The following is a 27665-nucleotide window of genomic DNA, read 5'->3' as shown; positions in this document are numbered from 1 at the left end:
AAAAAGCTAAAAGGGTATTAGGAACCACTGGGAAAGGGGTAGATAATAAAATATTAAATAATCATAATGCCACTATTTAAATCCATAGTATGCCCACTCCTTGAATACTGTGTGCAGTGCTGATCACCCTCTTTCAAAAAAGATAATATAAGAATTGGAATAGATACAGAAAAGGGCATGGAACAGCTTCCATATGAGAATGGATTTTAAAAAAGACTGGGACTATTCAGCTTGGAAAAGAGACGACTACGTTTTAGTCCTGGGTATTTTTAGTAATAGTCACGGACATGTCATGGGCACTAAACAAAAATTCACAGCCCATGACCTGTCCATGACTTTTACTATATGCCCCTGACTAAAACTAGGTGGGGGCAGGAGAGGGGAGCGGCTTGGGGGAATGCCCTGGGGGTCACTCCAGGTGCGGGGGGAGGTACAGCTGGGGGTCGGGGGGCACAGCAGTTGCTCAAGGGGAGGGTTGGCGGGGCTGGGGAAGGCTCCCGACCTCCACATGCTGCCTCCGCTCGGCCCCAATGCCCGGTTCTGAAGCTCCCATTGGCTGGGAACCGCGGCCAATGAGAGAAGCTGGGGCAGTGTCTGCCAGCAGAGTTGGCACATGGAGCTAGGAGCTGAGGGAGGGGAGTTCCTGTAGACATTCTGGGGAGCCCACCCTAGGTAAGCACTGCCCCGCATCCCTACCCCCAGCCCTCCCAAACTCCTGCTGCTGAGGGCGGGGGGGCGAGACTGCCCCAGCAGCAGCCAGTTTGAATGGCCCAGGAGCTGCCTGAGCTGCTCAGGTGGCCCCTGGGCCAAACACACCAGCTGCTGCAAAAGTCATGGAGGTCACAGAAAGTTACGGAATCTGTGACGAACATGGAGCCTTACACACAACACAAGAACCCGGGATCACCCAATGAAATTAGTAGGCAGCAGTTTTAAAACAAACAAAAGGAAGTACTTCTTCACACAAACAGTCTGTGGAACTCATTGCCACAAGATGTTGTCAAGGCCAAAACTATAACTGGATTCAAAAAAGAATTAGATAAGCTAATGGAAGAAAAGTCCATCAATGGCTATTAGCCAAGATGGTCAGGGATATACAACCCCCCACTCTCTGGGTGTCCCAAAGCCTCTGACTGCCAGATGTGGGACTGGGCAACAGGGGATGGATCACTTGATAATTTCCCTGTTCTGTACATTCCTTTTGAAGCATTTGGAATTGGCCATTGTTAAAGGACAGGATACTGGGCTAGATGGACCATTGTCTGACCCAGTATGGCTATTCTTATGATATGTACTTTATTTGAGGCCAAGAACAAGAAGATAATACAGCAGAATAAAGCACTGATAATCAGGTGTAATTTCTCCACTAAAAGATAAAATAGAGGTACAGCCAAGACATTAGTCAACAGCAAATGCTAAAAAACAATCCAGGCTTCCCTCCCAAAGCAACAATACAATATATAATGCACTTTGCATGTGACTTAAAAATGGCTGAAATACTGAAAAGTCCATTTTAAAATTTTTCTTCAACAATAAAGAAGGGTTTCAACCATTTCAAGAAGGAAGCAAGTCTTTAGGAGGGATCTGAACAAAACAGAGACTGGGACCTGGCACAAAAGGATTAGGTAAGGTAATGAATTTTAGTGATCAACTGTAAGAAACCCACAAAACCTAAATCCACCCACCTCACATGCTAAACATTGAAACTTACCTCATAGCTGATTTTACAGTTATCCTCAAAACACTTTTCACTGTAATTTATTATTTCCTAAAAAGCAAGTAGAGTACAGTTCAATTTAGGTACCAGTGTAATAGAGGCCTTAAAAACACCTAAAATATGTAGATAAATCTTAACACTTAACAGCAGATTTTTCACGTAGTATTTCCTTAATTCATAATATATACAGGCTGCCTTTCTTCAGGAAAACATTTAACTCTCACTGATATCAATGGGAATAAAGAACAGATTCAAGTACTTTCATGGATTGAGGCTTTAGAACCTGATTCTGCAGTCTGCATTCGAACAAAATTTCCACTGAGTTCCAATGGCAATTTTGTCTGAGAATTGCAGGATTTGGTCAATTCATTAACAGAAATGGATTCCATATATAAAAAATTGCAATATTTTCTAGTTTCAGAGTAGTAGCCATGTTAGTCTGTATTCGCAAAAAGAAAGGAGTACTTGTGGCACCTTAGAGTAACAAAATTTAGGGATGGACCAACCCTCCTTGAACTTTGAGGTGTGACTGGGTACTTTCAACAACCCTCAAAAAAACAGGTTCCCTTTTACATCACTTCATAGCTTCTCTCAAAAATATGGTTGAAAATAGTTACCCAATACTTGTCTTCCAACAACTGTGTGTTTTTGGGTACAACTAAATGGGAGAAGGGATGAAATGACTATAAGGTGGATGCACACCTCATTGAAAGACCATACTCAAAAACTAGTTTGTCAACACTCTGCAGTCAAACTGGAGAGATTTATCTAGTAGAGTCCCATATGAGTCAGTCCTTGGTCTGGTACTTTCAATATTTTCATTAATTACTTGGATAATGGAGTGGAGAATATACTTATAAAACTTGTGGATGACACAGAGCTTGGAGAGGTTGTTAGAACTTTGGAGGAAAGGATTGTAATTCAAAATGACCTTGACAAATTGGAGAATTGGCCTGAAATCCACAAGGTGAAATTCAATAAAGACAAGTTCTACCCTTAAGAAGGAAAAATCAAAATGCACAACTATGGGGAATAATTGGCTAGGTGGTAGTACTGCTGAAAAAGATCTGAAGGTTAAAATGAATTGTGCGTTGAACATGAGTCAACAATGTGATGCAGCTGCAAAAAAGGCTAATATAATTCAGGCATTTATGAGCAGGAGTGTTGAATGTAAGACATGTGATGTAACTCTCCCACTGTCTTTGGCACTCATGAGGCCTCAGCTGGAATACTGTGTCCAATTCTGAGCTCCATATTTCAGCAAAGTGGTGGACAAATTGGAGAGAGTGCAGAGGATAGCAAAAAAAAAAAAAAAAAAAAAAAAAAAAAAATTAAAGGCTTAGAAAACTTGACCTTTGAGAAAAGTTTAGAAAAACTGGACATCCTTAGTCTTGAGCAAATACGACTGAGGGGGACCTGCTAATAGTCTTCAAATATGTTAAGGGCTGTTATAAAAATGAATGTGATCAATTGTTTTCCATGTCCACTGGAAGTAGGATAAGTAGTAATAGCTTATTCTGAAGCAAGGGAGATTAAGATTAGATATTAGGAAAAACTTACTAACTATAAGAGTAGTTAAACTGTGGAATAGGCTCTCAAGAGAGGTTGAGGCATCCCCATCATTGGAGGTTTTTAAGACAAGGCTGGAAAAATACCTATCTGGGTAGTCTAGTTTTACTTCATCTTGCCTCAGCACAGGGGATGGGACTTGACTTCCTGAGGTCCCTTCCAGCCCTACATTTCTATGATTCTATGACAAAGTGCAGAGCAGTGAATATAAAGTGGAGCAAAAACAAAGCATAAAAGAAAAATCTTGGCTTCCTCCCTCTCCATAAAGAGGAAATGTTATTCAGGATGAGGTGAGAAAAAGCCACTCCCCCTAAAGTTTCTGCCACTTCTAGAGAAATCAAATCAGAAGAAGTATGGAGAATCAGATATCTTACTGAATAAGTGTCCTTACAAATAATTTGAGAGTTTAAATGATTTTCTGAAGTATTGTACCTTTTGGATGATAGTCCATAATTATGTTTTATATCAGTTTACAACAATTCATTAATAACATTTTAAATTAAGTAGCCATCATTTTCAGTACAGTTATCACTGTTACTATGGATGAATTCAAGAGCAAAGAGAGTTTGCAATTCTGTAGGAATTTCCATGTCACTTTGGCAAGAAGTTGTACCTATTTTCTTTCTACTTTGAAACTATGCCTTTGACATTGCTGATATATACACTTTCAGACATAAGTAATATACAACAAACCTAAAAGGCATTAAAAATGTGACAAAGTAATAATGACAATAACCTAGGGAAAAGGTCACAACCATAAATTGATTAAATATTTAATCTTTTAGAGCCACTAGAGCAGCAAAAACAAAAATTAAATCTTACTTACCAGATTTGATATATCCTGACAATCTTCAAAAATGCAGTGTTTGTGGTATGCCATAAAGGAAGAAAGTGACATCCCATCAAAATAAAGATTAACAGATATCTTGCCCCATGGATTATCTGGACGTTCCTGTTTGAATAAAACAAAGTAGACTACTGCCATAAAGCACATAACATCATGGCTGAGATTTTGTAAAGATAATAGTCATGAAAGAGGAAATTACTTATCTGTAACTGGAGGTTCTTCAAGATATGTGGTCCCTATTTGTATTCCAAACTTGGGTGCACATGCGTGCCACACAATGGAGCAGGAAGTTTTCAGTTGCAGTGTCCATTGACATGCGTCATAGGTTACCTCATGCTCCAGGTGAGATTATAAGAGGCTATGCAGGGCAACGGTCCTTCAGTCACCCTCTTCGCACCGAGTAGCGCAGTCTGTACTAGAGGGGACAGTGAGTGGGTACTGGAATACAAATAGGGACCACACATCCAGTTACAGGTAAGTAACCTCCTTTTCTTCTTCAAGTGATGGTCCCTATATGTATCCAAACACAGCAATCAGCTTGGAGTTGGGTGCGAGGACAAACAACGTATCGCTGTCTGCAGGACGACACAGCCCACAGCCGCATCATCCGTCACTCTCTGGGCGATGGCACAGTGGGTGGTGAAGATATGCACAGAGCGCCAGGTCGCCACCCGGTATATGTCTTGCCAGGGGATATCCATTAGGGAGGCTGAGGTAGCTGCATGTGAAGCACTGGGCTGTTATCCTGACTATTGTAGCACTCTATGATGCATGTAGAGATGAACTTTGATATGTGCTGTGAAGAAAGGGCTTGCGACCTTTCTGCAATGGCTATTAAAAGGTGTGAAGAGGCGCAAGAGATGTGGGTCCCGTCAAGGTAGAACACAAGTGCACAGCGGACATCCAATGAGTGCAGAGTCCTGCCTGCTGGAGTGACGCGTGCCTTAGGATGGAAGACCAGGAGGTGGATGGACTGGTTGAGGTGGAACTCCAAGATCACATTCGGGAAACTTAGGGTGAAGGTGTAATTAAACTTTTTAAGGAAGTTTTTGGGGGAGGTCAGACATCATGGCTCCCAATTCACTGACCTGCCTAGCGGAAATGATTGCCATGACAAATATGACCTTCATGGTTAAGTGCGAGAGGAAGCATGTGGCCAGGGGCTTGAAGGGAGATCTCATGAAAGCGGAAAGTACAAGATTGAGGTTCCAGGGGGGCGTTGGTTTAAGGACTGGTGGGAAGCGTTCATCAGCTCTTTCAGAAATCGGGTGGTGGGAAAACACTAAGTAGACATCCACTGGTGGAAGGAAGGAACTAAGTGCCACGAAGTGGACTTGGACCGAGCTGAGAGCAAGGCCTGAGGTCTTAAAATCCAGGAAGTAGTCAGGATGGTGGGGACAGAGACATCACTAAGGGGAAAATGCTGGCATTGCGCCCAGGAGGTGAAACGCTTCCATTTCACACATAGGAAGCCCATGTGGAAGCTCATCTAGATGAACATGATTTGTTAGGGAAGAGTCAACATAGTTTTTGCAAAGGGAAATCATGCCTCACCAATCTGTTAGAATTCTTTGAGGGGGATCAACAAAGCATATGGAGAAGGGGGATCCAGTGGATATAGTGTACTTAGATTTTCAGAAAGCCTTTGACAAGATCCCTCACCAAAGGCTCTTAAGCAAAGTAAGTTGTCATGGGGTAAGAGGGAAGGTTTTCTCATGGATAAGTAACTGGTTAAAAGATAGGAAACAAAGGGTAGGAATAAATGGTCAGGTTTCAGAATGGAGAGAAGTAAAAAGTGGTGTTCCCCAGGGGTCTGTTCTGGGACCAGTATTGTTCAACATATTTATAAACAATCTGGAAAAAGAGGTAAACAGGAGGTTGCAAAATTTGCAGATGATACAAAACTACTCCAGGTTTCAGAGTAGCAGCCGTGTTAGTCTGTATTCGCAAAAAGAAAAGGAGTACTTGTGGCAACTTAGAGACTAACAAATTTATTAGAGCATAAGCTTTCGTGAGCTACAGCTCACTTCATCGGATGCATTTGGTGGAAAAAACAGAGGGGAAATTGATATACACACACAGAGAACATGAAACAATGGGTTTTATCATACACACTGTAAGGAGAGTGATCACTTAAGATAAGCCATCACCAGCAGCGGGGTGGGGGGGAGGAGGAGGAAAACCTTTCATGGTGACAAGCAAGGTAGGCTATTTCCAGCAGTTAACAAGAATATCTGAGGAACAGTGGGGGGTGGGGTGGAGTGGGTCTTGTAGGTGTTTGTCTCTGTCTGAGGGGTTGGAGCAAATGCGGTTATATCATAGAACTTGGCTGTAGACAATGGATCGTGTGGTATGATCTGGATGAAAGCTAGAGGCATGTAGGTAGGAATAGCAGTCAGTAGGTTTCCAATATAGGGTGGTGTTTATGTGACCATCGCTTATTAGCACCGTAGTGTCCAGGAAGTGGATCTCTTGTGTGGACTGGTCCAGGCTGAGGTTGATGGTGGGGTGGAAATTGTTGAAATCATGGTGGAATTCCTCAAGGGCTTCTTTTCCATGGGTCCAGATGATGAAGATGTCATCAATGTAGCGCAAGTAGAGTAGGGGCATTAGGAGACGAGAGCTGAGGAAGCGTTGTTCTAAGTCAGCCATAAAAATGTTGGCATACTGTCAAGAATTATAACATTCAAAAACCAGTTGGAGAACACTTCAATCTCTCTGGTCACTCGATTACAGACCTAAGAGTGGCTATCCTTCAACAAAAAAGCTTCAAAAACAGACTCCAACGAGAGACTGCTGAATTGGAATTAATTTGCAAACTGGATACAATTAACTTAGGCTTGAATAGAGACTGGGAATGGATGAGTCATTACACAAAGTAAAACTATTTCCCCATGGTATTTCTCCCCCCCCACCCCCCACTGTTCCTCACATATTCTTGTTAATGCTGGAAATAGCCTATCTTGCTTGTCACCATGAAAGGTTTTCCTCCTTCCCCCCCCTGCTGCTGGTGATGGCTTATCTTAAGTGATCACTCTCCTTACAGTGTGTATGATAAACCCATTGTTTCATGTACTCTCTGTGTGTATATCAATCTCCCCTTTCTTTTTTCCACCAAATGCATCCGATGAAGTGAGTTGTAGCTCACGAAAGCTTATGCTCTAATAAATTTGTTAGTCTCTAAGGTGCCACAAGTACTCCTTTTCTTTTTGCGAAAACTACTCCAGTTAGGTAAGTGCAAAACAGACTGTGAAGAGTTACAAAGAGATTTCACAAAACTGGGTTACTGGGCAACAAAATGGCAGATGAATTTCAATGTTGATAAATGCAAAGTAATAAACATTTGGAAAAAAATCCCAACTATACATATACAAAGATGGGGGTCTAAATTAGCTGTTACCACTCAAGAAAGAGATCTTGGAGTAATTGTGGATAGCTCTCTGGGAACACCCACTCAATATGCAGTGGCAGTCAAAAAAGCTAACAGAATGTTGGGAATCATTAAGAAAGCAATAGATAGCAAGTCAGAAAATATATTGCCTCTATATAAATCCACGATACCCTCACATCTTGAATACTGCATGCAGTGGTCACCCCATCTCAAAAAGAGATATACTGGGATTGAAAAAGATAGCTAAAAGGGGGGGAGGAATGATCAGGGATACTGAACATCTTCCATATGAGGAGAGATTAATAAGACTGGGACTTTTCAGCTTGGAAAAGAGACGACTAAGGGGGGGTATTTGATAGAGGTCTATAAAATCATGACTAGTGTGGAGAAAATAAATAAGTGTTATTTATTCCTTCTCATAGTACAAGAGCCTGGGATCACCAAATGAAATTAATAGACTGCAGGTTTAAAACAAACCAAAGGAATTATTTCTTCACACAACGCTCAGTCAACCTGTGGAACTCTTTCCCAGAGGCTGTTGTGAAGGCCAAGACTATAACAGAGTTCAAAAAAGAACTACATAAATTCATGGAGGATAGTGGTTATTAGCCAGGACGGGCTGGGATGGTGTCCCTAGCCTCTGTTTGCCAGAAGCTGGGAATGGGCGACAGGGGACAGATCACTTGATGATTACCTGTTCTGTTAAATTCCCTCTGAAGGCATTGGCCATTGTTGGAAAACAGGATACTGGACTAGATGGACCTTTGGTCTGATCCGTATGGCCGTTCTTATGTTCTCGTCTGCTGTTTAAGTATGTGATGTACTGATGTCAAGCAGACATTGTTTACATGCGAGTCCCATCCAAAAACTATGCCGTGAGGCGAAGCGGGCCTGCACTGGGATGTTGAACTCTGCCCTGGTGCTTGGTGAGGAGGTCTGGCAGCGTGAGGGGCGGGCGGAGAGTAAGTAGGTTTGGAAACCAGAATGGTCAGAGCAAAACAGAGCTATCAGTAGGGCTGTAGCTCAATTGCAGCAGATCCTGTGCAGTGTTTGGGAAAGGAGGAGGATGGGGGAGGGGGAAGGCATAGCAGACCCCGTCCTGCCACAGAATGAGGAGAACATTGCCCTGGGAATTGTGCTCCGTGGTGCCCCCAAGAGCAGTAGAGGGGAAACTTGTGTTTTTTGTGAGTGGTGAAGAAGTCCCAGTGAAGGGTGCCCCAGGCATGGCAGGTGAAGCGGAGAGTGGGATCGTGTAGCTCCCACTTGTGATTGATCATAGAATATCAGGATTGGAAGGGACCTCAGGAGGTCATCTAGTCCAACCCCCTGCTCAAAGCAGGACCAATCCCCAACTAAATCATCCCAGCCAGGGCTTTGTCAAGCCTGACCTTAAAAACCTCTGAGGAAGGAGATTCCACCACCTCCCTAGGTAATGCATTCCAGTGCTTCACCACCCTCCTAGTGAAAAAGTTATTCCTAATATCCAACCTAAACCCCCCAACTGTAACTTGGGACCATTACTCCTTGTTCTGTCATCTGGTACCACTGAGAACAGACTAGATCCATCCTCTTTGGAACCCCCTTTCAGGTAGTTGAAAGCAGCTATCAACCCCCCCCCCCCATTCTTCTCTTCTGCAGACTATTGAGGTACCAGGTCCATCTGAGCATATCCGAAAGAGAGTTCTGCACTTGCAGGAGGTACGCAGCATGGAGTATGACATTGTGGTGGATACACTAGTTCCAGAAGCGGATGGACTCCGCACAAAGCAACTAGGACTTGGTGCCCTCCCGTCTGTTTATGTATGCCACCGCAGTGGTATTGTCAAAAAGGAGCTGAATGTGGAGAGCTCGGATAAGGGTCAGGAACATGTGGCAGGTAAGGCGGACCACCTGCATCTCCAGGATATTGAGGTGCATGTGAGCTTCATGCTGAATCCAAGCCCCTTGGGTGACATGGCTGCCCAGGTGGGCACCCCAACTAGTTAGAGAGGCATCCATGGTGAGGGTGGTGGTTAAGAAAGGAGTGGCAAAGGAGGTGTCTATCATTGTCTAAAAAAGGGAACACAGAGTACCCCAGAAGTACCTGCTTCCTGTTCCTTGAAGTCTTGAGGAGGTTCTGAAGCCCTGGATGGTGCGGCCAAGGGAGTGCCTCTCAAGGATTCTCAGGCAAGGCTCGGAGCTCAAGAGGCATGTTGGTGGTGTGCTGCTCAAGGGTCCCAATTTGGCAGCATATGGTGGGGAGTGGCATAGAGCCTGGTAATGCAACCCGTGGGTGGCCATACCAGGATGGTGATGGTGGGGACATCTGTGGGTATAACCTTGAGGTCTGTTGGTAGTGAGCACCATATGGAGCTTGGGAGAAATACTGTCATACTACCTCTTCTGGCTTGCTGTCTGAACTGTCGCTGGAAAGTGGAAGGGCATGGCATGACAGTGGGGATATTTCTCATGCTTGGCAGAGGCTTGGTGCAGAGGTCTCAGTACAGAGAGAAGGGGACTCTGGTGCACCCGGCATGTGGACGTCTTTTGAATGGCAGAGTTCCATCTGTACCAATGGTCCTAGCATCTGTGGCGGTGCCAGGAAGACCTGTCTGCAGCAGCCCCTCCTGTGCCAGTTGAGCACAGTATGCCAGTTGGATACCGATGCAGGTTCAAGTACCAAGAACATCTTTTTAGAGGAGTACTTACTCCCGTCCTTCAGTGCCGATGATTCGATACTTGTGCCCATGAGTCCATGGGCCTGTCAGTGGTACCAATTACAGGCGGTTTCCATGAGCGCTGGACTGAGATGCCTCAGTGTCGAAGGTACCAAGTGAGATGGTGATTGCTTGCAGTTATCTGGGGGCTTGCTATGGGGGGTTCCCATGATCTTCTTAAAAAATTTGTGAGGGGGGTCGCAGCCTGCTTCTTTGACCCATAGCCCTTAGATGTAAAAGCCTGTGGGGAAGACTTACATCTACCACGTGACTGAGGTTGGAGAACTGCCGCTACGAAGATAACCTTCTGGCGGAGCTCTGTCTTTGCTGGATCATGGCCAGAGCTGTTGGCAAAGACCACACTTGTGTTGTATGTGGCCTTCCCCGAGGCAGTGAATGCACTGAGAGTACTTATCCACGATCGGGGATTGCCTCTTTACAAGCGAGGCACTTCTTGAAGTCCCGTGAGCTGGGCATACCCCATTGGGGGAAAGGGTGGGAAGAAAAAAAGTTTTTTTTTTTATTTCAAGGATAAACTGAAGAAAAGGGAAAAAACTACAAACAGAACTATAACTAGGAGACCAACTAATTATAGGTAAGTCAATTGAGACAATAGTATTAATGGATTGCTAATGGCTCTCTCTCTAGCCAGGAGCAGTTGAGAAGGAACTGAGGAGTGTTAGCCCCTGCATGCTAGCTAGCCTCGGGGCGCAGCACGAGGAGAGACAGCACATGTGCGGGCCCAACGGACACTGCTACTGAAGTTCTCTTTTCAGCAGCACAGGGATGCAAGCACACCTACAGTGGAGCACACATAGGGACACTAGTAGAAGAATGACAATTCCTCTGCTGAATAGTCCTCCGAATCTGAAGAGACCTCCAGTAGCAATGGAGCCATCCGTGTGGGCAGTTCATGAGCAACTGCCAGCAGCCATCTCTGTACCAAGAGAAGCAGTGAATCTGCCAGATGGGGGCTGCAATACCAAGAGCAGCAGAGAGGGTGGATATGGCAGGTCTAGGTGTGCCATTGGGAGCAGAGGCTCGACATGCCCAGAGATCCAGGGGACGTCTCTCGAACCGCAGGAACATGGAGTGTGCAGTGTGACATGTGGGGACTCCAGTTATGAAGGAGGTGCATGCTGTGGAGGGCTGTGTCTGCGCACAGCTGGTGTGGCAGTTGGAGGTACTGGGGCATCTTTTCCTCTTAGCTTTACCCCCAGAATGGGGGAGCTTAGGAAGTAGCACAATGGGATCTGCATGCGATGTCTCGCCCGACCTGGCATGGCTCGTGGAGGAAACACTGTACTTCATGGCAGTCCATGACAGGGACCTGCTGCAACGCCCATGAGCGCGCTTATGACTCTCACCTTTGGGCTTGTCCTGCACTGGTGGTACAATCGGATCTGGGTGGCAGGTGTGGCACTCACCACCAGTGAAGAGTGGTGCACCATTGGTTCTGTGGGTCATGTGGCCGGAGAGTCTTTTCCATTAGGAACTTCTGGAGTTGCAAAAGACAAGCAGAGGAAAGGATCTGAACATCTTGCAGCGCAATGCACCTCCCCGAAGCAGTACAAGTAGTAGTCAGTCGCTCACTGAGAAGAAGCGAGGACATAGTGCACAGTTTTTGAACCCTGGAACGTGGGGCATAGTCCCTCAATAAAGTCAGGGCGGGCCAAGACCAACTACACTATGAAACTATTTACACAACTAAGAAAAACTAAATTAGCTAACTATATACAAAGGACAAAGTGTTCTTGTAGTCAGGCTACGAGTACGGAAGAAAGAGAAGTCCGACTCCGACCATGCAGCGGTAAGAAGGAACTGAAGAAATGTCACCCCGCACAGCCTCTTATAACATCACCTGGAGCACGAGGCAAATGTATGACGCACATGCCGGTCAATGGAACTGCTGCTGAAAATGTCCGGCTCATGGCGCGCATGCGCACTCACATTTGGAATACATATAGGGACCATCATTCAAAGAAGAATTCAAAGTTGTGGTTCTTTCAACCACCACAATAGCCTAACCCCTATTAAACAATGACAGAGTTGGCAGTATACATGTGAAAGCAAATAAGGAAACCAACATGGATTCTACCTTTATCTGCTGTTGGGATGGCAGCATTGAAAATATGGCCTCCTTCCTTCCAACAAAGGTCTAGTTCTGTGTGTGCAAATATCCACTAAGCCATGGCATCCAGACATTGCCCCTGTCTGAGAATGACCCAGCATTTCACTCTTACTTCTTAATTTTTAAGATGCCTTAGTACATCACAAGTGATTTGAAATGGCAATGTGTTTGATTTTTCAAATAGTATCAAAAATACATTTAAGCAAGGCAACATTAAATCTTAACGTTAACTGATGAGTAAGGCTAAGATTTAGACATGGATATTTTTAGTAAAAGTCATGGACACGTCATGGACATCAAAAAAAATTCATGGCCCGTGACCTGTCCATGACTTTTACTAAAAATACCCATGACTAAATCTCTGTTCTTGGGGCCCCATTGCTCTGGGGGCGCCCTAATCCAGTGGTGGGGGCTGACTGCACCCAGTGCTCCAAGGACCCCAGGACTGCTCTCCTGATGTCCTCCAGGGCTGCTGCTCCAGCCACCCTGGGACCACTGCTTGGGCACTCCCTGGGGTCAGCCACACGGTTCACTTCTTGGGCGCTTCCCAAGTGGCTGGCCCTGGGGCCACTCCAGCAGCAGCCCGTCCCGGGGCAGCCCCCAGGACTGCTGCTCAGGTGCTCCCTAGGGCCAGCTGCAGTCTGCTTTTCAGGCACACCCTGAGGCCAGCTGCTCAGGACCACCCAAGCAGCAGCTGGTATGGCTAGCCCCAGGGACTGCCCAAGTGGCTGGCCCTGAGGCCACTCTAGCAGTGGCCATTGCAGCTGGCCCCAGCGCAGTCCCCAGGACTGCTACTCCGGCACTCCCCAGGGCCAGTCGCACCAGGTGCTGCTTGGGCGCTCCCTGGGGCTGCCCCCAGGACCACTGCTCCAGCTCTCTCTGGGGCCAGCCACACTGGCTGCTGCTCAGGTGCCCCCAGGGCCACTCCAGCAGCAGCCAGTGTGGCTGGCCCTGCGGCCCCTGCAGCTGTCATGGAGATCGCAAAAAGTCATGGAATCCGTGACAGAATCGTTGCCTTACTCATGAGTTAAGGAGGGGTTCTAATGTTGGTACATGAGAGTACAAAGGACTCGTATAACTCACATTGGTAACAGCCACACAAATACATTGGTACCTTTAAAAACTAACATTTAAGGCCTAAAAATTGTGGCATGAGTCACAGTTAAAGCAGAAATCATGTAATGTGCTGTCATTATGCTACCTGCGACAAATACATATCCTGAGCCAGGTAGGAGTTATTTTGTTCAGGAAAAGCAACTAGTTTTATTCCTTCCATCAAGTATGCCTAATATACATTAAAGGGAAAAAACATTTAAGAGTTTTATTCCTTATGTCTGAATATAAGTTAAGTTACCAGAAGATGTATTTCAACAACTCTTTTTGTCAGTAGTTCTTGAAGGAGTTCTACTGCATCCTGCTGCCAAAAATTTCCAACCTAGTTAGTGAGAGGGGAAAACAAAAAACTCAAACACTTCTAAAGATCAACAAGCACAGTGCACTATATCATGTATACTCGATATGTATTTTCACCATAATATTCTATAATATAAATGTCTACTTAATAAAACCCAAGACTTATTTGACTCATCTCCTACAGTTAAGAGTGCTTGTACTATGTGGTATTAGCCAATACCCGTATGTTAGTTGTAGCGTAAATCATATCAATAGTAATTATGTACATGGTATTAATATATTATACATTATACACAGGTGGAATGGGAAGTTATGTTAAATGAATGAATTATACTCTTCCCACAATTCTTTCCACCCACGTCAAGCATCCCATAACATTTTGCAAAGCTGAATTTAGCTTTGGCATTAGAAAATTGAATATTTATCAAAGCAAAGCTGCATGAATCCTTTGTACCAAGTACAGTTAGGGACTACTTACATGGCTCATCAACTTGTAATGTAATATTCAGAATGAGGTATGGGAAACCATAGGGAGGTTCCAAGGACAAAGATGGCACAAACCAGTAGATTAAACTTTAAATGATGTGTAAAGAGTTTTGTAACTTGTAAAACCACACTATAAATACTACTAGCTGAAACGTGCATCTTTGAAGCACACCTTCTGGGTAAGCTGAACATGTAGCAATCTAAAAACTGCTTCCCAGAAGGAGGGTAGGTATGTCCTCCTTTTTGTATTATATTGTTTTATCTTTAGACAATAAAATTGAATAAGTTCAATTATTTGGTCTCCTTAACAATTTTTAACAATGAACCACAAATGTAGTCAAACAACTGGCTATATCTTTTAGTCCATAGTGGCAAACTGGACCTGAATTCCTTGGCACAGTAGTACTAAATTCTACAGAATACTGTATATTCTGCAGTCATGAGATGCAGAGACCATTCAAAATGCAAAAATTTCTTTTTTAAACCTAATAAAAAGCCATTTGTGAATGTTTTCCCTACATATTTGTATTGCTGCCTATCTGTATGGTATAGGAACAGTTACCTCTACCTTACAGTAACTGGAGTTCTTGGGGATGTGTTGTCCATATCTAGTCTACTGCTGGAGTGCATGCACCCCAGTCACACAAGATTGTAGTCTTTTGACCAGCAGTATACATTAGGGCCGCACACGTATCTTACATATTTTCATGCTCCTGTACCAAGGGCATTAAGGTGACAGTAGGCCCAACTGCCACTCAGTTACTTCGCCACTGTGGAATCCCAGGTTTTATAGGATTCCATAGCAGCAGGGAAGGAAGATCGATCATAGACTACATATGGACAACACATCTCAAAATATTCCAGTTACTATAATGTAAGTAACTTCTTCCTTTCTTCGAGTGCTCATCCATATTTTTATATTATATATGTATATTCTGATGTGAGGGAGGTGGGTGCTGAGCTGGTGGATCTAGAGTAGTTTGAAAGAGATTTTAATACAACTCTAAACCCACTTGGACAGCCTTCGGGTTGATAATCAGCCAATGCCAGAATAAGTTTAGGCAACTATCTGAAAGATTTGGTCCTCTGCAAATAAAGGGAAAGAGATCTTCTGAACATCTAAAGTATGCAGCTTAACCTCTCCTTAATTAGAATACGGTTTAGTGAAGAATATTGATAGATGGATAATTTGGTTTAAATGAAAGTTTAACTACTTGAGTAAGAATTTGAGAAGAAATCTGAACGATACTTCATCCCTATGAAATACTGTATAGGGAGGTCTTACTGTGAAAGCCTATATTTACACACTTCTTCTGACAGATGTATAATTGCTATAAAAAAGGAAGTCTTCATAGATAAGTACTGTGAGGGCTGTTTAACAGTCCAAAGTTCTTCAGTGAGAGTAAATATCCCAAAGACAGTCAAAAATAAGTTAGTGGGTCGCAGGTGACACTGTTCACATCAAATCCCACATCTCTTCCATTTAGGTTTGGTTTCGTGGAATTTTTCCTATTTTGCATCAAAATACTTTGGACATCCAAAGAACTAAACCTGTTATGAATGACATCCATTCAGCAGTCAGGCTCAGAGATAAAGGGAGGCTGGGTTTGGATGCAAAATGTTTCTTTTGTCTTGAAATATCAAGGCTGGTAGAAGAGGTAAAGGTTGCGGTGCATAAAACAATAGGTTCAATCCTAGGTAACAAAACTGCCTCAACCATGCAACCCCATCCCAAGAGGAACTCATCTGTCACCAAAGTCTTACGGAGAAGGGTGGAGAAAAGGGTACAATCTTGCACATGTAATAGAGGTCTTTCCACCAATTTAGTGATATAAGATTTGTGAGCCATCAGAAATATATCCATAAGATGCTTTCTCACCATGTATGCAGACTCTAGTCATCCCTGCACACAATGCAAGTGTAGTCTTAAATTCTTCATGACTAATGTGCAGGAAGTCATGTGTCCAAGCAGCCCCAGGAATGTCCAAACGGTGGTATGTGGACCTTTTTGAGGCTGATGGCAAAACTGGACATAAGCTCTGGCTGTTGAGTCTACCTGCCCAAACACTGAGAAATTTGTTATCTGATATGTTTCTGTTAGCAGCTTCTCTCCAAATTCATTACTCATGGGCTAATGGCCCCCAAAGGTGGAATTCAGAGGCCTTCCAATGTTATTGGTGGAGGTTCTGGGACTTGGCTCCACCCTTAAGCTCAGGCTGCCAGAAGAGTCCAAGTCTCCCTTTGAAGAAAATTTTCAATCCATATTCTGGTCATTTATATGACTAGGGTGAGTTGCATTCAGAGAAAAGCTATCAACAGAAAGAAATGATCAGTTAAGAGATTACTCACTCTGTTGTACAGCTTTTCTCCTCATTCATTATGCATGGAAAGTAGCAAGCAGTGAATCACAAAAGCAAGGAAGGAAAGTTCTGCGGAAAAGGACCTAGGGGTGACAGTGGACGAGAAGCTGGATATGAGTCAGTAGTGTGCCCTTGTTGCCAAGAAGGCCAATGGCATTTTGGGATGTATAAGTAGGGGCATAGCGAGCAGATCGAGGGACGTGATCGTTCCCCTCTATTCGACACTGGTGAGGCCTCATCTGGAGTACTGTGTCCAGTTTTGGGCCCCACACTACAGGAAGGATGTGGATAAATTGGAAAGAGTACAACGAAGGGCAACGAAAATGATTAGGGGTCTAGAGCACATGACTTATGAGGAGAGGCTGAGGGAGCTGGGATTGTTTAGTCTGCAGAAGAGAAGAATGAGGGGGGATTTGATAGCTGCTTTCAACTACCTGAAAGGGGGTTTCAAAGAGGATGGCTCTAGACTGTTCTCAATGGTAGCAGATGACAGAACAAGGAGTAATGGTCTCAAGTTGCAATGGGGGAGGTTTAGATTGGATATTAGGAAAAACTTTTTCACTAAGAGGGTGGTGAAACACTGGAATGCGTTACCTAGGGAGGTGGTAGAATCTCCTTCCTTAGAGGTTTTTAAGGTCAGGCTTGACAAAGCCCTGGCTGGGATGATTTAACTGGGACTTGGTCCTGCTTTGAGCAGGGGGTTGGACTAGATGACCTTCTGGGGTCCCTTCCAACCCTGATATTCTATGATTCTATGAAAGGCTAAGCAAAGGTTGAAAAACTGTTACCTACCTTTTGTAACTGTTGTTCTTCGAGATGTGTTGCTCAGATCCATTCCATTGTAGGGCTGTGAACGCCCACGTGCACAGTCCTCAGAGATACTTGCCTTAGTGGTATCTGTAGGATTGGCCATGGCACCCTTTGGAGTGCCACGCTCATGCGTCGGTATATGAGGTGCCGCTGGCCCTGTGCCCTCTCAGTTCCTTCTTGCCAGCAACTCCGACAGAGGGGTAGGACTGGGCGAGTAATGGAATGAACATGAGCAACACATCTCAAAGAATAATTACTAATTACTAATTAATAATCAAAGGAAAAAAAAAGTAATAATTTTTTCTTCAAGTACTTGCTCATGTCGAGTCCATTCTAGACGACTCACAAGCAGTATCCATGGAGGTGGGCTTAGAATTCACGGTTGTGCAGCTTGCAACAGTGCTTTATTGAAGCCAACATCGTCTTGGGCCTGCTGGGTAAGTGTGTGATGAGATGTAAACCTGTGGATGGGTGACCAGGTATTGGCTCTGCAGATATTTTGAATAGGCACTTGGGTCAGGAAGGCTGTCGCCGAGGCTTGCGCCCTTGTTGAGCAGGCGGTTAAAATTGCTGGTGGAGATCACAGCCAGATCACAATGGAAATGGATGCAGGCAATGATCCATGATGAAATTCTCTGGGCGGACACCAGACGACCCTTCATCCTGTCTGCCACTGCGACGAACAACTGCACTGACTTACGGATCAGCTTGGTCCTTTCGATGTAAAAGGCTAGCACTCTCCTGACGTCCAAGGAGTGTAATTTGTGCTCCTCTTCTGACTTCTGAGGTTTTGGAAAGAAGACAGGTAAGTATATGTCCTGGTTTGTATGAAACTGCACAACAACCTTGGCAGGAAAGCCGGGTGCGGACGCAGCTGGACCTTGTCCTTGAAAAACACTATATAGGGCAGCTCCGAGGTAAGTGCCCTGATCTCAGAGACCCTGCGGGCAGATGTTATCGCCACGATGAATGAGATCTTCCAGGAGAATAGAAGAGAACAGGAATCCAAAGGCTCAAAGGGGAGACCCAGGAGCAATGGCAGCAGATGCAGGTTCCAAGGAGGGATGGGGTCATGGATGTAGGAATAAAGACCTTTCACTCCAGACCTTTCAAAAACCAGACTGTCATATCATGAGCAAAGACCGACCTGCCCTGGAATGGAGGGTGGAAGGCCGAGATAGCGACAAAGTGGAACTTAACTGATAAGAGACAGGCCCTGGAGCTTGAGAGGCAGAAGGTAGTCCAAGATGGACTGCAGCGAGGCTTGCTTGTGCTGGAAATGCTGGTCCGAGACCCAGCACGTGAACCATTTCCATTTGGCCAGGCAAGTAACCCAGATGGAGGGCTTTCTGATACCCAACAGGAACTGCTGGACACTGGCCAAGCACTCCCTGCTCTTCCACATTCAACCATGGAGCAGCCAACCCATCAGATGCAGCAGACTGCTGTGGTTCTTGGACAGCAGATCCGGCCAGACTGGCAGCTGCAGCGGCATGGTCACTGAGAGGTCCAGTAACGTGCCAAAGCAGTATTGGCAGGGCCAAGCTAGGGCTAGTTTAATCTGTTCCTCCCCACTGTTCAAAGAAAGCTAAATAGGCTTCGTTAGGAACCTCTGTTATTTTAAATGCTCAATCAGAACTAAAATCACTTGTGGTAGACTGTGTTTCTGTCCAGCCTGCAAAGAGCTAAGAGACTGATGCGCAGAGAGGCGGGTAGCAGCAGAAGGTGACTGAGGGGCAGCCAGCAGGAGTGGCCAGCAAGAGTGGTGAGGCGGCCAGCAGAATGAGCGTCTGGCAGGGTGGCCAGCCAGAGCAAGTGTTCAGAAGTTGGAGCAAGCAAGGTGCCTTCTTCCCCGGGTGGGAAGTGAACTCACACAGATGCACCTCTGAACCCTGGGTCCTCACTGACCAAAGAAAATCACTGTGAGTGGGATGTGGTGAGTGAGCAAAGAGGGGCACAGTAAAGGAACTTTTGGTTGCAGAACTCAAGAACATGAGGCAGAAGGCACTGCCCCATGTACTTTAGGGTGGGTGTCCTGCTCACAGTTTTATGTTTATGAATCCCGCTTGTGGCACTGTCCTTAATGTCGGGTGACTTCTCTCCTTTCATTAAAAGCTGCTTTTCTACACCCAGACTCTGTGCTTGTGAGTGGGGAAGTATTCCTCTCAGAAGTGCCCATGGGTGGTGTGTAGTTTCCTAAGGAGGAACCTAGTAGCACTTGGGGATTTACTCAGTAAATCAGGATAATTTTTAACATGGCAAGGGATTTCTCATTTACCCTACTGTAATTGCATGAAGGTGCACCTTCATGGGGAAGAGACTTGTCGTGTGCCTCTGTTGTGGTCACAGACCACCTGAAGTGCTCCTAATGCTTTAATGTGGAGTTAGCCTGTGGAACAGGGGAGAGATGGAGAGAGGGACATCAATTTCCCACCTTTCAGAGCAAGGGTTTATGATTGATGATCAGAAGGCACAATTCCCATTTCACTTCTTTCTGAAATCTGAGCTCCTTTTCCTGGCAGACTGAGGGTCGTTGGGCTGAAAACCAGATAGGCACAATTTCCATTAGGCTGCAGACTGAGACAGGATTGCAAAGGAGGAACTGGTGTGTCTGCATGCCCAGAAATACTGAAGGGTGGGGCTAAGGGTGATGAGCATGATAAAGAACACAGAGAGAGACTGTAGGAGAAAAGCCCCAGCAAACACCTCCCTCCAGGGGAGCAGGCAAAGGAGAAGAGGTTTAAACCTTGGTTTTCACACTCCCATACCCCCGTTCATTATCAATATTAAGTACTGCCTTGGGAAAGACACATTTGTTTTTGCATTTTGGGAACTCTGTGAAATTTGCAGGGCTTACCCCTGTGGTGGTCGGAAAGCTTCCGGCTCATCCTTTGATTCTCTCTCTGAAAACTCAGAAACTCCTGATCTGGCTTTTCTGCACTGGAGTCATGACTCCTCAGGCCAGGTGGGAACTCAACATAGAATCATAGAATATCAGGGTTGGAAGGGACCTCAGGAGGTCATCTAGTCTAACCCCCTGCTCAAAGCAGGACCAATCCCCAATTTTTTTTGCCCCAGATCCCTAAATGGCCCCCGAGGATTGAACTCACAACCCTGGGTTTAGCAAGCCAATGCTCAAACCACTGAGCTATCCCTCTGCTGCCTTTTTCTTGGGGGCTTTGAGGTTCTCTGCTGAAAGAGAAAACATATAGATATATTTGCTTAGAGCAGGCGAGAGATCTCCATATTTCCTCTTACAGGCCAAAGTATAAGCCCCAAAACAATGGAGTGTGGCCCAGGAATCTTACAGCTAATGAGACGCCAAATCAATTTTTGGGCTGAAAAGGTCTGGGCCCTCAAAAGGAAGATCCTCCACTGTTAACTGTACCACTTTGGGATATCAGAACTGTGTGGTCAGGATGCCCTTCAAATGACCAATGACATGCCATGGAACAATATACAGTATCAGTAGCATCAAGAGACACTGAAAGGGATGTTCTGGTGATTAACTGGGCCTCTGTATCAAAAGATTTAATTTCCACACTTTCTCTTGTGGGAGTAAATTAATTAAATCTGAGAGTTTATAGTAGTTTAAAAGAGTCATACCAAGATAGTAATCATAGAAGTGTAGGACCGGAAGGGACCTCAACAGGTTGTTTAGTCCAGTCTCCTGCACTTGAGGCAGGATTATGTAATAACTAGACTATTCCTGAGAGGTGTTTGTTTAATCTGTTTTTAAAAACCTCTCGTGCTGGAGTTCCAGTGCTTAACTACCCTGACAGTGAGGAATTTTTTCCTAATGTCCAACCTAAACCTCCCATGCTGCAATTTAAGCCCATTGCTTCTTGTCCTATCCTCACAGGTTAAGGAGAACAATTTTTCTCTCTCCTTGTAACAGCCTTTTATGTGTTGAAAACTGTTATCTTGTCCCTTCTCAGTCTTCTCTTCCCCAGACTAAACAAACCTAGCCTATGTGTAGAATAAAAATATGTGCATGGGGGAGGGGGAAAATGAGATGAGAGAGGCTGTACATTACTGATTTCTGCTGTCCTGCCAGATGGTTGCTAGCTTAAGAGCCCAATTTTTTAATCCATTTGTTATATATAGATTGCAACAGATTACAGAATTGCTTTAAACTAAACTGTTTTGCTTTCCAATCCTACTATTAAATGAATCACTCACACTCTTTCTGCTTTTAGACAGCCTGTGAATACAAAATAATTACAAAACGGCACTTAAATTGCATATTTAGAATACAGAAAACAAAAGTCAAGAAGTTCATTCTTATATGTGACTATCTGACACTACAAACTACCACTCTGAACTCAAAATTGAATTCCCAAATCCTGGCTTGATGTACAAGAGTATCCTTTATTCCATGTACTATTAATTAGTATATTAATTTTAGTAACTACCAAAAGTCTTCAAATTTAGGGTTTACTCACTGGCACTGTTTTATAGAGCTGACATGGTATGCAAAATGTAGGTATGTCAGCATACAACACAACTGGATAGAGATGGCACTGAGGGATCTTCTCAATGTAGCCATAGTCCACATACTGCACCTATATAAAATAAATAAAATGTCTGAAAAATTACTTTTCTAAAAACGCTCCTTCTTAGAACAAAATCATTCTCTGGTAAACAGTCAATTTCTTTTCTCTAAAAAACACATGGTGTCTCAGAGCTGGAGGTGGGGCTGGGTTGGGTCCAAAGAACAGGGGCCACCTATACCTTCTTCAGGCTGATGTAAAGGGGGAATCTCCCCGGACAGATGATCTTCATGGCTTCCTTCTTGGGAAATTTATGGAACCTAAATTTCCTAGACTGTTCAGTCTTGCTCAGGAATGACCTGCAGATACTGCCCTTGGAAGGGACATGTGCTTCCCCTGAGTACTATAAACAGATGTTGTTGCAGTTTGATCAGAATCATCTTGTGGCACTTATTGCAGCTTTTAAAGCCAGGGATCGCTAGCATACTCCCCATAACTACTGGAGGGTCGGGGGAACGAGGGGCGTATGGTAGCAGTTCCCCAGCAGAGCTGTTTTGGGAAGGGGTCAAGATAAGGAACCAGACCCCTCGTAAGCTAGTTCCTAACTAACTGTACTCAGAACTAAGAGGCTTTAACACCTTTAAAAACTATTTACAGTGTGAAGTTGGAAAAAGTCAGCATCGACAATGAAGCGCTGTCCTAAAGCACAAACGGTAATAAAGAACTAAGATGGTAACAGTCTGGCACCCCCCTTTATTCCCTTGGTGCAGAACATGAGCAGAGTAGGGGTGCATGCATGGACCACATGGACACTGCTAAAGAAGATTCTTCAGTCCTGGGCACATGGAATATATACACAACCTGAAGTACATTATACCTAAGGATAAATGCTTGAAGAACAGATGAGATAATTCAGGCTAACTATCAAGACAAAGAGTCATGCCAAAAGTTAGGGGTCAGATAAAAGGAACATGCCTACTTGGAGAACATACATTGAAACACAATTATAGTAATATCAGCAATTCATTAAGGATATGATCATAATGAAACATTTTACTTTTTAAAAATAGATTACTTATTTTGAAAAGGTGACCACATTCAAGAGAGGAAGAAATCCATAAGTAAGCCACAATTACAAAGTTCCAATGCTCTTAGGAGAGCTGTTTTACTATAGCCAGCAAAATCAAAAAAGGAAATGTTACTCACCCTGTGCAATAACAGTAGTTCGAGATGAGTGTCCTTATGAGTGCTGCATTTCAGATGCATATATGCCTCTCATGCTCTCAATTGTAGATTTTTAGTTAGCAGTTCATTCGGCCTGTTCGCCTATCCTGTGCTTCCTCATGGCATATACCGAGGCTACACAAGGATGTGTGGGTGAACCACCTTCAGTTCCTTCTCTACTCAGTCATCACCTAGAGCAGTGGCTCTCAAGCTTTCCAGATTACTGTACTTCTTTCAGGAGTCTGATTCGTCTTGTGTACCCCCAAGTTTCACCTCACTTAAAAACTACCCGCTTCCAAAATCAGACAAAAATACAGAAATGTCATAGCACACCAACACTGAAAAACTGCTTACTTTCTCATTTTTACCATATAATTATAAAATAAAATCGACTGGGATATAAATATTGTACTTACACTTCAGTGTATAGAGCAGTATAAACGAGTCATTGTATGAAATTTTAGTTTGTACTGACTTCGCTTGTGCTTTTTATATAGTCTGTTGTAAAATTAGGCAAATACCTAGATGAGTTGATGTACCCCAGAAGACCTCTGCTACCCACAAGGGTACACATATCCCTGATTGAGAACCACTGCTCTAGAGAACAACCAAAGAAAAGGGGAACGAGCGTGTGTAGTGGTGCACCGATAGGGGGACATACCTCAAAGAACTTCAATTAACGCACAGGGTGAGTAACATTTCCTTCTTCAAGTAGTGACCCTACAGGTGCTCCACTTCAGGTGATTTCTGAGCAGTATCCCTTGAAGTAAGGGGGGGTGAAGAGAGGGAGGCTTTGTAACAGGATCTAGAATCGAAGGTAGTACTGCCAAGCCAAGTGGCACATCAGATCTGATGGTAGCTTAGAATGAGTGAAAGAAGAACTGATTCTGGATGCAGGTATTGACTGTAGTAGGAAGAAAGCCTGAGACATAAGCCCTTTATCAGTGGCCTGGTATGAGGCCCGAGACCTGGGCTAAAGTAGTAGTCAAAGCTTTGCTAACATAAAGCAAAGTCAGCAAGGGACACGCTCACAGAGCCTGGCAAGAACAGAGCTGGTATTGCAAAAGCACATACTTTCCTAAGAAAGGCTATGCACAGGACACTCACAAATACACATTCTGGTAGGATGGTACCAGAACACCCCGATACCAAGTATGGTACAAGCACCTCTCCCCCAAATATAATGGGAACACACTGACCCATCTTAAAGATAAGGTCAGAATAACAGCATGATGGATAGAGATGTTTCGATCGAATCAACATGTACAAGGTGATGGGTGGCACCTAGGTACGTCAGAGGGTGGGCACCTAGATATGTTAGAGGCAATACATAACTTGTTTGTATCGGTGTATAAAGAGGTATTTCAGAGGGAGTGTTTTTGGCCAGTCGAGGGGGGAACAGAAAGTCCCACCATTCACTGAGCTGCATCCATTGTCACCGGCATACATGTCTTAGTATCCTCGTAGAGTCTGCCAGGTGGTATAACCGTACTTAGTCAACAATAAACCTGGCCGTGTGCCTTCATGACTTAACAGATCTTGTGGTCATTGGGCAGTTTGCTCAAGGTCTGCTGTGCCAGCTACCTGCAAAGAGCTGGGGTGGCATACAGAGGGAATACATGTAGCCAAACATCTATCAACACTGATGACCACACCAGTGGACAATCTCTTCCGTTTCTGTGGGGAAGTAGGGAGAAATGAAGTTATTCTACGGTTTAATAACACCTGCTGTACCGCGTAGTGCAGGAAATCTCTATTCCCAAGAACCATCCAGGACCCACACCCTGAGACGCAGAACTGCCAGGCTGGGGTGTAGTGTGTGACCTGCATCCTGAGACAGGATATGAGGAATGATCTGGTGCTTGATCAACAGTTGGACACAGTTGACACAGGTAAGGGTATCAAGCTTGTCTCAGCCAAGTAGGTACTATGAGGATAACTCTTTGTCCTACCTGATCTTGTTCAGTGCTCTGAGAATTAAAGGTGTTGGGGGAAAGGCACAGAATATATTTTTTTGCCACAGTAGAAGCAAGGCATCCCCCAGGGAGCAGTGGCCCAAAGTCCCCCTATAACAGAAGAGAAGGCACTTCCTGTTTTCAAAGGTGATTAAAAGATGGCTCTCTGGCCGTTCTTAACTTTGGAATATGCTACGGAGAACCTAAGGGTCCAGCTCCCATTTGTAGTCATGGGAGAAGTGTCTGTTGAGGGCATCGACAGTGTTGTTCCAGATGCCTGGAAAGCAGGCTGCTGAAATCTGGATGTGGTGGCTATGGAAGCAGTTCCAGAGCTGTGTAGTTTCAGCGCACAAGAATGCAGATCTTGCTCCTCCCTGCTTGTTGATGTAAAATTTGCGGAACAAGTTGTTCGTCATGGCCTTGATTGTTTTGTCCCCAATGAGGGGCAGGAGATGAAGGGAAGGATTCCTGACTGCCCTGAGCTCCCAAAGCTTGATGTGGAGATTGGTTTCATGGGACTGTCAATCTGTCCTGAACCACGAAGATGTTGAGGTGGGCACCCCACATTAATCAGGATGCATCAGTCATTAGAGTCACTGATAGAGTTGAGTGACAGAAATGGACACCTGCACAGAGATAGAGTTGCTCCTTCCACTAGTTTAGAGAGTTCATTATGTAAACGGTCACCCACTAGTCCAAAGCATTCCTGATCAGAGAATAGACAATTCCTAACCAACTTGGGAAGCAGCAGAGCATAACCTGGCATGGATTGATCACAATGGTACAAGCAGCCATATGGCCCAAGAGTTTAAGACAGATCCTTATTGTGGTTTGAGAGCTCCTCTGAATTGTTCCTACCAGCCCTGACAGAGTCACAAATCTGTCTAAAAAGAGGTACTCTCTGGCTGTCATGGATTCCAGATACGCTCCTATAAACTGTATCCTTTGTACTGGTACTAATGTGGATTTCTTTACATTCAGCTGTACATCCAACTCATGAAACGGAGCACGGGCCTTCTGGGTGGAAGATAGCAATGCCTTGAAAGAATGGTCTTTGAGATACTGGAAGACAACAATTACTTCCTTCCAAAGGTAAACCGCCATTACTGCTAGAACCTTTGAATATATCCTTAGGTCCCACGGACAGGCTGAGCACTTGGTACTGGAAATGATCTTGGTCTATGATAAATTGTAGGTATTTCCAGTATGATGGGTGTATATTTATATTGATGTAGAAGTCTTGTAGGTGGAGAGATGAAAATCAGTCCCCTTCCTCTAGTGAAGTAATTATAGTAGCCAGAGTCACCATCCTGAGTTTTTGGGGTTTCACAAACTAGTTCATCTGTCTTAGATTGAAGATCGGCTTCCAACCGCCATTCTTCTTTGGTACTAGGAAGTATTGAGTAGAACCCTCTGCCCCTGCAAGGGAAAGGAACCAGTTCTACTGCTCCTAACTGGAGTCATTGAGTCTAGTTCTCTGAAAATGTCTGCTTAATGTGCAGCAGCAGTCAAAAAAGTAAACAATGTTAGGAATCATTGTGAAGGGGCTAGATAAGTGAAATCATCATAACACCACATATAAATCCATGGTCTACCCTCACCTTGAATACTGCATGTCGTTCGTTCACCCCATCTCAAAACAGGTATATTAGAATTGGAGGATAGGTCCATCAATGGCTATTAGCCAACATGGTTAGGGATGCAACCCCATGCTCTGGGTATCCCTAAACTTCCAACTGTCAGAAGTTGGGACTGGATGACATGGGATGGATCACTTGATAACTGCCCTGTTCTGAACATTCACTCTGAAGATCTGGCACTGGCCACTGTTGGAAGACAGGATCTTGGGCTAAATGGACCACTGGTCTGACCCATTATGGCCAGTCTTATGATTTTATGAACGATCACTTATACCATTTGTCATAAAGGAAAAAAAAATCAAACTTACCCTGATTGTACCACCACCAACTTCTATAACTTTACCTCGATACCACATGATATCTGATCCTCTTACAACACAAGCTTCTTCCTTTTTCCAACAATATGGTTCCAGAAGACCAAGACATTTGAAGTTATTTTGTATATCAGTCATCAATTTGTTTAGTTCACTTTCTGAACAAGAATTGGGTAAAAGAGAAAATGAAATTCAAAAAATGGATTTCAAATTATTTATAGGAGCAAATAATTGTTTTAACCACTACATATATAGTTATACTAGGCTGCGGCTGTAGAACAATTACATAGAGGTTAAACTATACAGTTTTTCACATTTTAATTTCCAAATATCTTCCAACTAGGTTGGGAATCTTACTTATTGCAAGTCCTTATAATTCCATTATGTTGGAATAATGGTGGCAAATTTAGGGGTTATATTATAGAAAATATATTTTCCGTATTTTAAACCATCTAACACTACCTAATGATAATGGCTGAAATAACTTCTACGCCAATTTCATACTTAGTTATACAAATTCTTAAAAGAAGAAAAAATAGGATTTACATTTTATCAGGATAAAACATGAAATCTAGTTTGATAAACCATACCCCTGAGAAAGTTACTGCTATTATTGAGA

General features: G+C 44.1%; 1 protein-coding gene across 3 annotated transcripts in view; it reads right to left on the bottom strand.

Moving 5' to 3' along the window:
• RNF17 (ring finger protein 17) overlaps window positions 1-27665 on the bottom strand; it is a 220853-nt gene that overhangs the window by 26588 nt on the left and 166600 nt on the right. For all 3 annotated transcript variants that reach the window (XM_038411672.2, XM_038411698.2, XM_043504233.1), the window contains 5 exons: window positions 27041-27204; window positions 21866-21985; window positions 13706-13786; window positions 4113-4238; window positions 1712-1768 (listed from right to left, as the gene is read on the bottom strand). In XM_038411672.2, coding sequence (XP_038267600.1) covers window positions 1712-1768; window positions 4113-4238; window positions 13706-13786; window positions 21866-21985; window positions 27041-27204 — 548 coding nt within the window. The remainder of the gene's footprint in view (window positions 1-1711; window positions 1769-4112; window positions 4239-13705; window positions 13787-21865; window positions 21986-27040; window positions 27205-27665) is intronic.

Source organism: Dermochelys coriacea, chromosome 1, assembly GCF_009764565.3.
Source record: "Dermochelys coriacea isolate rDerCor1 chromosome 1, rDerCor1.pri.v4, whole genome shotgun sequence".
NCBI lineage: Eukaryota > Metazoa > Chordata > Testudines > Dermochelyidae > Dermochelys > Dermochelys coriacea.
Note: the sequence above shows the minus strand (reverse complement) of the source record. Positions and strands in the feature narration are given on the sequence as shown.